Source organism: Lytechinus variegatus, chromosome 2, assembly GCF_018143015.1.
Source record: "Lytechinus variegatus isolate NC3 chromosome 2, Lvar_3.0, whole genome shotgun sequence".
Lineage (NCBI taxonomy): Eukaryota > Metazoa > Echinodermata > Echinoidea > Temnopleuroida > Toxopneustidae > Lytechinus > Lytechinus variegatus.
In genome coordinates this window covers 13,903,058-13,914,918 of record NC_054741.1, presented here as the reverse complement: position 1 = coordinate 13,914,918, position 11,861 = coordinate 13,903,058, and the positions used below count along the sequence as shown (strand labels likewise).

General features: G+C 37.5%; 1 protein-coding gene across 1 annotated transcript in view; it reads left to right on the top strand.

The window, feature by feature from the left end:
* LOC121407384 (membrane-bound transcription factor site-1 protease-like) overlaps positions 1–11,861 on the top strand; it is a 30,211-nt gene that overhangs the window by 1,857 nt on the left and 16,493 nt on the right. Inside the window, exons 2-6 of the mRNA XM_041598435.1 lie at positions 3,189–3,723; positions 5,116–5,267; positions 5,930–6,086; positions 7,942–8,036; positions 8,331–8,448. Of these exons, the coding sequence (XP_041454369.1) occupies positions 3,396–3,723; positions 5,116–5,267; positions 5,930–6,086; positions 7,942–8,036; positions 8,331–8,448 (850 nt within the window). The 5' untranslated portion in view covers positions 3,189–3,395. The remainder of the gene's footprint in view (positions 1–3,188; positions 3,724–5,115; positions 5,268–5,929; positions 6,087–7,941; positions 8,037–8,330; positions 8,449–11,861) is intronic.

Genomic DNA, 11,861 nt, shown 5'->3' with positions numbered 1-11,861 from the left:
TCGCTTGTAATACGCAAATAATTTTAATGCGCACAAGGTGGTCGGTTTCAAAAGAGGTGGTCGATATGTGGTGGTATCACTATATGACTACGGTATGGTATGTAACGTTACTCAGCTCAGGCCAATGGATATACCTTTGCTATGCTTAGACAGCTGGCAGTCGTTTGTTTTGAGGTGTTTTTTACATTTTTTCCCCGTACACAGACGAGTCGCTATCGTGTAGGATTATCATTAACAAAGCAAATCCCCTCTACGGGGCTCATAGATTTTTGTTTACTGGATGGACCAAAATAAAAATTATTTATTCCGTTTTGCCTTTTGGCCTGAAATGCACCAAAACGAGATAAAAATAAACTTGCTGGTAAGTGGAGGAAAAACAGTGACTTGGTTCGGCTGTCGCGCAACTCTCACTTCCTTGGTTGATCCAAACTTGATAATACATAAACATATGGCCATTGAGTCCCTAGAAGATGATAGATGTTACAACTATTGAATTCATATTTTTAGTGTAATCCAAAGACAAAAAAAAGAAGGCTTCAATAATATAAAGTGTCCGGATACCCAACCCCCCATCCTATCTGCATGAAATTTAAGACATATAAAAATTATTTAAAATTAGATCTTTTAGGCCTAGACCAAATAACAGGATTCTTCAAATATTGTAAGTCTACATGTCTGACCTATGTTATTTAACCTTTATCTGTAACAAAACCAAGTAAGTTTCATCCTACAGAAATTCGCTAAATCCCATGCAAGTGTTGCATGCGCTCAACCTGCGATTTCTCTGTGCACGGCAGCATGTAATGCACCCATGGATTGGGGGCACTCACATATAGATTTATTGGTGGTACAGGGACGTGCTGCTTTGATGACTCCCCTTTTCAGACCTAATTTTCAGTTCTCTAGATACTCTGAATGACGAAAGTTCCAATCAGAACCGCCATGCTCGCAAGACCCCCATTACAAAACATCTCAGTTCTTTAGGCTGCCTAGCCCTGCCAAAATTGTCCAGCGTGAGCACCGTATACGAGAGCTGCACGCATGGCTTCACAACTCCCTCCACTTTCCATGCACCACTAGCCCCCACATACATGTACATGTATTATGCACAGTGCTAGCATGCACCATACCTACTGTACCGCGATCTCGTTCTGTAGACCCTGTTTTTCGCACCACCCAGTATATATTTAGTTCCCAAGACCCCGTATTTTACCCTTGTCAGTTCCTTAGACGCCCATTTCAGGGTTTCTTGAGGCGCACCCAGGGTTGTAATAAAAAAGTTAAAAAAAAGAAAATGAAATAAAACTTTTTTTTCCCAACGAGTAATGCTATAATTTTCTGTATTAACAATTAAACTATACGATTTTTTAAATACATTTTTGTAGTAAGTGAGAGATGACTACAATTTTTCTTACTGAATTTTCAACAGACAAGTCATATATTCTCCCCAAATAACTAAATCACGGAAACTGAATGCCTAAAATAAAACACTATAAAAGTACATGTAAGCTGACATATTGGAAGTTTATTACTCATACATATACCAAGGCTCCACATTAACTTTTTTTGGTGGTGGCCCGTTCTGGCCACCAAAACCTTCAAATAATTTTTTTTGGTGGCCCACTAATAAAGTTTGGTGGCCCGAAAAATATAAAGAAAAACATTAATTAAAAACGAATAAAACAAACTGAAATATTCTGCAATCACTAACACTTACCACTATTCTTTGTACATCTTGTATATAAATTGTGCTTGCTGTTATTTTACTTTGCATAAAACAAAAGAAAAAATGAAGAAAGAAAAAAACAAAGAACAGGTCATAAAAAAAAATTGAGAAAAACAAAAGAAAATGTAAGAAAAATAAATAAAACAAAATTATCAAAAAATGGGGAAAATTATTATTATTCAGTAGAAACATGTTCTTTAATCAGGTATTTTCAATGGGAAGGGGTATAAATGGTTTAATCACTGAAAAAAATGAAAGAAAAAAATAAAATGGCAAAAGTTATCTGGAAAAAACAGTGAGACAATTCCTTCCCTATATTTGACAAAATGATGGAAAAAAATTCACATGTCACATCAATGAAATGCCTCCCCAAAGTATTTACTTCCTTAAGAGTGGTTTAAGAAGTCATTTGTAAGCAAGAAAGAAAGAGCGGCCTATTTATTTTTGGCTCAAAGAGACACAGCTTTGAAATAAACCAAATATCAACATACATACAAATGCACATATGGGACTGTGATGTACTCACCTATGTGTATTAATGCATTTGGAAATCGGTCTTTTTGAGTCAAAAGAGAGGTCATAATTCCTCCTTTTAATGCTTGCAATTAATCAGGTTTCAGTAATATGGACTGTAGAAGGGCATTTCATTGGTGTAAAATGTGACTTTGACGTAGATTTCCAAAGTTCTGGGGAAGATTTCTTAGCAGTAACATTTCGTATCGCAGCTCCCTGGGTCTGAATAGTCTGCTCGTGCACAGCTAGCTGCATTGGTTTCATGCATGCAAAGCTCAGCCAGACAGCCGGCGCGGCCGGCTGAATAATAGGTACTGTATGCTAGCGGTAGGCCTACATACTGTCATGACTATGCACTCTTTGTGTGTAGATTAACAAAAAAGGCGCATGACGAATTGGCTTGCAATTTTAACTGTAGAAGGTTGATAAATGCATGCAAAATCGGGAGAAAAATTGCGCTACTTTGAAAATTATTGGTTGCCCGATTCGGGCCACCAAAACTTAACATTTTTTCAATAATGGTTGCCCGAGATGAATTTTTGGTGGCCCCGGGCCACCGCTAATGTCGAGCCTTGCATATACATATATGAACATGTAGTCCTGGGGTATTTTGAGTCTTGTCAATCTACATAGGGGGAGCAAGAAGAGTTTGCAAAATGAAAGAAAATGACATAGTCTATGAGATTTCAAAGCTCAACTTCATTAAATCAATATGCTTTATTTAATTTCAATAATTCATGCCAATTTTAGTGCATGAAATACAAATTTGGATTTAAATCTATTAATAAAGCCCTTGAACTGCTTGTTTTTCAGCTCATCCGGCCCAAAGGTTTTGAACGGACAATTGATGCAGACCAAAACACACGTTTTTTTTTTTATGTATTGCTATAAAAACACTCTGTACATGTATATAGATAATAATGCTCATTATCTGTCATTATCTTTCCAGGTTAAATGCAATGAGGCCTTGACTGGCCCGTGGGATCGCTTCAGGTACACGTATGTGAGCAATCTGAAGAACACAATGACCATCATATTCTGGGAGAAACACATTGATCATCATATTCCGGAACTCTGGTGAATTACATGTACATGTAGTATCAGCTTGGCTAACATTGTCAAAGGTGTGTGCGATACACCCATCATCCACGGCACCATGTATCCTTCCAAACTCATCAGTCACCACCACCATCATCGTCACAGCCATAGTCGTGGCAACCACTGCAAACATCATCATTACAGAACATCACTATCAGTCAGAACTTTAACGGTGGATGTGAGCTGTCGAAGACTCTTCTATCTCCTCTTTATATTAACTGCTTGCTTTGAGCTGAGCTTTCAGCTGGATAGAACTCATGTGCAATATTCTCCTTACAAACTCACTTCTGTTCCAATGTCCTCCGCCACCTGCCCGGGTATGGAACCCCCGACAGATAGCGATCTCAGTCGTCAGGCTCATTTTTCCACAGAGCTTGTTTCAAATGGTAATACATTGTTATTTTCTTTTTTTAACATAAGTTTAGAAAAGAATATCTTGTATTATTATGTAGGTTTTACAACCAGTCTCTTGAATATAGTGCAGAAAACGTGATTATAAGCTGAAGTATAGGGTTGCATTGGAGCCCCAACCTTCATGTCATTTCATGTTGTACAATAAAATGCCGTATGTTCAGATCTTTGTTCCTGTAAGTTCAGTCACTTTATGTACCGGTAATGGTAATGTTTAAAAAATACATATTCAATAACTTGATCACTGATGAAAGCAAAATTTTTGCAAAATTCTTACTAAAAATTTACCTTGCAGCTTTGTTCGAGAGGGAAAAAAAATCAGTGAAGTTAACTTAAAAAAACATTTTGTGAACCAGATAAGAGCAGGATTTTGCACCCCCATGCAAAACCAATTCAAGAGCACATCAAATGCATTGAAAATGCCAGTGAAATGACAATTGACAGCTGAGAGGACTTTGTTGAAAATTGGTGAACCAAAACAGTAGTTCGTCCTCAGTTTCGGAGCTGACGAAAAAATGCAAATATGTCATTTGTTCAGAGTCCAGAGTCCAATTAATCACCAATTTGAAAGAACGATTCTGATTGGTTCTAGGTCAGTCAACTGAGCATATTGCGCAAGCAAGAAGGCCTTGATAGGTCAGTTCATTTAGCGATTAATCGCTAACCTTTGTGTTACAGAGCCCAGGTGGGTGTTTCATAAAGCTGCTTGTAAAGGTACGTACAACTTCACGAATGACTGGAACCTGTTCCTATGTCCTAAATGAATGACATAGGGATGTATCATCTACAAGAAGGGGTCACCAGTCATGTGTAAAGTCATTCGTATCTTACAAACAGCTTTATGAAACACCCACCAAGACAAAACTGCTGTTTTGATTCACAAATTTTCGATGAAGACTTCTTGGTTACTCCTATCATGAAGGGCATAATTTGACACTAAATTTTCTGTGTTGTTAAGTGTTATATTTAGCAGTGCAAAAATTCCCTAATGAAAACTTTGTATGAAATTGCAATGCAATACCAGGAATATTCATTATTTCATCTTGAATATTCCTAGTATTTCATTGCAATTCCAGGAATTATATTCTCTATCAGATGACCGTTTGTCTATAGAAGACCCCAAGTTTGGTTTACGTTGAATATTTTCCTCATTGATGCGTGAATTAACCCATTGCCAACTGAAACCAGATGATGTTTGAACAAAGTTTATGTGAATCACAGTTTCAGTTGTCAACATGTTAATGGAACCTGTCTTTATATGTACAGTCCACCTGCCTACAATGACCACTACCCTTCTCTCTTTTGGGCGATCATTAAGAACATTTTACCATATCCTCTGTATTATCATCACCCTTTTCTTTGCACAGAATTCATAGTGATGTTTTATAGTTACTACTCGGCCAAGGCAAGACATAGATATCTATGCGCAGCCATGAAGGGCTGCAATGCCAGTGATTGGCACATTGTCACCAGGGACAACCCAGCATCAGTTTATCCCAGTGACTTTGAAGTGATCAAGGTAAGTTTGGATAAAATAACAACAATAAGGAGAGAGCTATCAAAGAAAACATTCAACAAACTGATGAAAAGTGCTGATACGTGTAGCTGTTTATTTGAAAGCTTAATGGTACAGTTTCAACAGTTTGAGCATGGAGCTATAAAACACAGATAGCTCCATGGTTTGAGTAGCCCAATTGAGCCCTGAATATCTGCATTATGTAGAATGTCTGTACCAAAATGTACATACAGATGTAATAAAATAGTAATTTCAGTTTCACTATTTCAATTCTTTTGTTTGAGCAGTTTGTATATTGGTTTCATGTCATTTGCTCTGGCAACAATCCCTACGATGGAAAGTGTGCTTGTTAAGCCAAATAAAATCCTTACCTCCAAAACTAAATAAACCTTAAAGGCCTAATCCTAATCTTTACATTATTCTGAACCAAGAACTTTATTACAATCCTTACATTAACCTCATGCCCTCTGAGATGTTAAGACCAGAGCAAATGTTGTAGGAGCATATATTGTGTCACCTGTATACCGGTTATTCAGATTTATTTGCAGCTCTTAGGATATATTGTTTGAAACAAAGTTTGACGAAGTTTACATGTATTTCCAACCTTGTTTTGTTCATTATTTACCTGCATCGTTCATTGTAATTACTCATTGTCCCCTCATCAGATATCGGGAGCGGAAGAGGCTGATCTTAGTGCTCTGTCAGATCACCCTGCTGTAAAGCAGGTAACTCCGCAAAGAAGGGTCACTAGGTCAATCAAGAGGTCAGAGGTCATGGAAGAGGAAGGAGAGGATGATGATGATGTCATGCCCTTTATTGATGGTAATTACACAGGTTTTCCCTTAGCAGGTCCATAGTCTCCTTGAAACATATCCATTTTAGAGAAAAAGAAGCCATAATTGTGATGACCACTTGATCTATTCGGAAACACAAAAGTTTGGAAGTGTTATGTTATCCCTTTTATTTTCAAGTATAGTGAGTTGTATCATTCAGGGGCGAAAATCTTTCCCCAAAGGTAGGGGGGGACCAGGGCCGAGAAAATTTGACAAGCAAAAAAAAAAAAGGTTTTCACCAAAAATGTAAGGTCATTTAGTCCAAAATACATGTTTTTTTTCGATTGTGATCATATAAGACCAAAAATAGTAGGGGGACATTTGATATTGTGATTTTTTTATAGGGGGACATGTCCCCCCTGGGATTTCCGCCCATGAGTTGTATCAATATTGGAAAGGATAAATGATTGAAATTTTGTTATCATTCTAGTGGCTAAGATTACAAGACTACTGTATATAGTGGATATTGTGCATTGTTGGAAGGGAATAAGGGACAAGAATGTGGTCAGTGCTATGATAGGTGGCTGTGGCATATTGCCTTTTAATTGCTTTATTTGGAAAAATAGTCTGATCGTTGAGATAAGTGGGAAAGTTTAGGGAAATCACTGTATCTGTGAAGAAATCAATGTTCTCTTTTTCACACAGAAATGCATGTATGGGACTATACTCATTTTTATTGGTCCTGAATAAGTCTGTTCAGGGTTGTAAACTGCGCACGAGCAGAAAAAGGTTATTTGAGATAAACCATGAAGGTGGCTTTCAAATTCACTGACATAGGCATTTGTGATTTGATGATTATTCATGTATTTCTTTCAAAATATTCATTTTATCACATCCAAGCTGATGAGTAATAAATAGAGCCTTCATAATCACTGGTATTTGACAGTAGCCTAAACAATAGTCAAATGTGCCAAAGGCAGACAATAAAACAGATTTCCAAACTTTATCCCTGATGTACTAGTCGCCTGGTCTATACAATGCCTTTTGTTCTTAGAATTTGAATACTCTACCGATAAAGCTTACGCAACATCTACATTTGAAAATGATAGTGCTTATCCTAATGAAAAATCACAAAGGTCATTTGAGAAAAGTTGATCATGAGCATGAGTGAACTGGTATATGTCAGCTGTATTTGTCATACATTTGAATGCTGGGCTCGGACCCCCCCCCCACCAATCCTTTGGGGTGAATGTGTTCAGTTTAATATTCTTTCTAAATTTTGAATGAAACTTGAAAAGTTGATATTGTCACCTTTAACACAGCAATTGTTTCCCTTTTTAATAGTGTCAATAATACAAATGTAAGTGGCTATTAATGTCCTGATCAAATATAATCTCTAAATTCAATCTTATTGCATGAATGAGCATTGGTACCAAAAGCTGGTGTGTCTTTCATAGAGCTGTTCAAAAGTTTTGAATGACTTCGCACATTACTGGTAACACTTTCTTCCACTAATTCACTTGACTTAGCACCTAAGAACATGTTCTAGTTCATAAAATTGAGTGTAACTTTACTACCAGCTATATGAAACTCCACCTGGGCTCCGTATTACAAAGGCTTGCATTTGATCGCTAAAGACCAGTGACCAATCAAGATCATCGTTGCATGCGCATTTTGTTTAAAATACTGATCGAGAACCAATCAGTGCGGTATTTTCATATTTGCAATTCATCGCACACCTTTGTGTTATGGAGCCCAGGTCAGGCTGAACACCGTGTAGATTGTGGCATGTTATCTTTAATTTGTATCATTGTATTCTGTTGTTTGCTGTAAAGTTTTAGATTATTATCTTAGTCCAAAATATTTTTATTCATTTTGATGTTTTTGTTTGTTCAAAATGTCAGGATTGAAAGTCAAAGATCCATGTGATGGAAATGGTGCATACTGCACCAGTAATTGGACGTCATCAAGAAAGATTTCAAGGACAAGTTTAGGAGTGGTAAGTCTTCCTTGTCAGAGAAGAAGTAAATGTATTGTTCCTTTTCTGTTAGGAACAAACTCTAAAATGCAACACATATACATTGCATTTGTTCTTTAGTCTGGGGAGAACTTTCCTGGTGGTTTTGTACATTTTTTAAAATTGATATTTGAAGAAAAAGAATTATTTTAGAGAAAATTAATGCAACATTTATAGGGATAATGTTTGCCGAGACAATGTCAATTACCTTTCATCCAAGTTTTCTGGATCCTCCTGATGATCGATAAAAACTATTGAATTTTTTCTTAATGATAGAATACCAACTTCTGGCACTCGACTGGTCGTCACACAAGCCGTCGTCTTTTGAGGGCAGTCCCTCGCCAGATCACAAGTGCTTTGGAAGCTGACCTGCTTTGGGATATGGGATTCTCTGGTAAGTTTTGATTTTTTTTATGTCAAGCCAGAACCTTTCCTTATTGGAGAGCAAATGGAAAGGTACACCATAAGGTAAATTGCCGATTGGTTGACACCCACTCCTACTTTTTATTTGGTCACATCCCCAGGTTCCCAGCCCATCAGGGAAATCAGGGGAAATTAGTTTACTCTTTTCCAGTCAGTTAAAATCAGGGTTTTTCTAAAAAATACCTCAAACTAGGGAAAAATGCATCAAATGAGGGGAAAACCAGGCAGTTTTGATCGGCCCTAAAGTCAAAAGCACTGCAGTCAGACTCTTATGTTTTGTTGCATATCAAAACACCATCCATTGAATTACTGGTTATGGTGGTTTTTGTCTCACCTGCGAAGCAGAGTGAGACTATAGGCGCCGCTTTTCCGACGGCGGCGGCGGCGTCAACATCAAATCTTAACCTGAGGTTAAGTTTTTGAAATGACATCATAACTTAGAAAGTATATGGACCTAGTTCAGGAAACTTGGCCATAAGGTTAATCAAGTATTACTGAACATCCTATTAAAGTTTCATGTCACATGACCAAGGTCAAAGGTCATTTAGGGTCAATGAACTTAGACCATGTTGGAGGAATCAACATTGAAATCTTAACCTGAGGTTAAGTTTTTGAAATGTCATCATAACTTAGAAAATATATGGACCTAGTTCATGAAACTTGGACATAAGGTTAATCAAGTATCACTGAACATCCTGCATGAGTTTCACGTCACATGACCAAGGTCAAAGGTCATTTAGGGTCAATGAACTTTGGCCGAATTGGGGATATCTGTTGAATTCCCATCATAACTTTGAAAGTTTATGGAGAAACTTGGACATAATAGTAATCAAGCATCACTGAATATTTTGTGCGAGTTTCAGGCCTAATGATTAAGGTCAAAGGTCATTTAGGGTCAATGAACTTTGGCCGAATCAGGGGTATCTGTTGAATTACCATCATAACTTTTAAAGTTTATTAGTTTAGTTCATTAAACTTGGACATATGAGTAATCAAATATCACTGAACATCCTGTGCGCATTTCAGGTCACATGACCAAGGTCAAAGGTCAATGAACTTTGGCCGAATTGGGTGTATCAGTTGAATTACCATCAAAACTTTGGAAGTTTATGGATCTAATTCATGAAACTTGTACATAAGAGTAATCAAGTATCACTGAACATCCTGTTTGAGTTTCAGGTCACATGATCAAGGTCAAAGGTCATGTAAGGTCAATGAACTTTGGCCATGTTAGGGTTTTTTGGTGAATAACCATCATATCTCTGTAAGTTTATTGGTCTAGTTCATAAAAAGTGGACATAAGAGTAACCATGTATCACTGAACATCTTGTGCGAGTTAGAGTAGTATTCAAAGTCAGCACTGCTGCTATATTGAACCGCGTGATGCAGGTGAGACGGCCAGAGGCATTCCACTTGTTTAGTGTAACTGATTAGATTTACATTATTGTATTCCTACTGAAAATATGTGTAATTCACTGCAACAACTTAAAAAACATGCAAAATTGGGAATGGGTTTAAATGATTATCAGGGAATTTTTAAACTTCATCAGGGATAAATCAGGGAATTTTGTTTTCTTGAAAAGCTGGGGACCCTGACCCCACATTGTCTTCTCCTTCTTTGTCTACAACCAGATCATCTCCTCACCATTTGGTGTGAATGTCATGTAGCCCATTATTGTCTCACCTGCGAAGCAAAGTGAGACTATAGGCGCCGCTTTTCCGACGGCGGCGGCGTCAACATCAAATCTTAACCTGAGGTTAAGTTTTTGAAATGACATCATAACTTAGAAAGTATATGGACCTAGTTCATGAAACTTGGCCATAAGGTTAATCAAGTATTACTGAACATCCTATTAGAGTTTCATGTCACATGACCAAGGTCAAAGGTCATTTAGGGTCAATGAACTTAGACCATGTTGGAGGAATCAACATCGAAATCTTAACCTGAGGTTAAGTTTTTGAAATGTCATCATAACTTAGAAAATGTATGGACCTAGTTCATGAAACTTGGACATAAATATCACTGAACATCCTGCATGAGTTTCACGTCACATGACCAAGGTCAAAGGTCATTTAGGGTCAATGAACTTTGGCCGAATTGGGGATATCTGTTGAATTCCCATCATAACTTTGAAAGTTTATGGATCTGATTCATGAAACTTGGACATAATAGTAATCAAGCATCACTGAATATTTTGTGCGAGTTTCAGGCCTAATGATTAAGGTCAAAGGTCATTTAGGGTCAATGAACTTTGGCCGAATCAGGGGTATCTGTTGAATTACCATCATAACTTTGATAGTTTATTGGTCTAGTTCATTAAACTTGGACATTAGAGTAATCAAGTATCACTGAACATCCTGTGCACGTTTCAGGTCACATGACCAAGGTCAAAGGTCAATGAACTTTGGCCGAATTGGGTGTATCTGTTGAATTACCATCATAACTTTGAAAGTTTATGGATCTGATTCATGAAACTTGTACATAAGAGTAATCAAGTATCACTGAATATCCTGTTTGAGTTTCAGGTCACATGATCAAGGTCAAAGGTCATGTAAGGTCAATGAACTTTGGCCATGTTGGGGTTTTTTGGTGAATAACCATCATATCTCTGTAAGTTTATTGGTCTAGTTCATAAAAAGTGGACATAAGAGTAACCATGTATCACTGAACATCTTGTGCGAGTTAGAGTAGTATTCAAAGTCAGCACTGCTGCTATATTGAACCGCGTGATGCAGGTGAGACGGCCAGAGGCATTCCACTTGTTTATTATTTTACTACTTTGTCTAATTTGGTCTAATGCTATTTAGTCTACTGGATATGGTTTGATGAACTGTTCATGAATCCCATCTGGTTATTATATGAGAATGAGGCTGCTTTGGTATTAGAGCAATCGTAATCTGGACCAAGGGGCAATTAGACCAATTTGATAGTAGACTGGACCAAGGTGCAATTAGACCAATTTGATAGTAGACTGGACCAAGGTGCAATTAGACCAATTTGATAGTAGACTGGACCAAGGGGCAATTAGACCAATTTGATAGTAGACTGGACCAAGGGGCAATTAGACCAATTTGATAGTAGACTGGACCAAGGGGCAATTAGACCAATTTGATAGTAGACTGGACCAAGGGGCAATTAGACCAACTTGATAGTAGACTGGACCAAGGGGCAATTAGACCAATTTGATAGTAGACTGGACTAAGGGGCAATTAGACCAATTTGATAGTAGACTGGACTAAGGGGCAATTAGACCAATTTGATAGTAGACTGGACCAAGGGGCAATTAGACCAATTTGATAGTAGACTGGACCAAGGGGCAATTAGACCAATTTGATAGTAGACTGGACCAAGGGGCAATTAGACCAATTTGATAGTAGACTGGA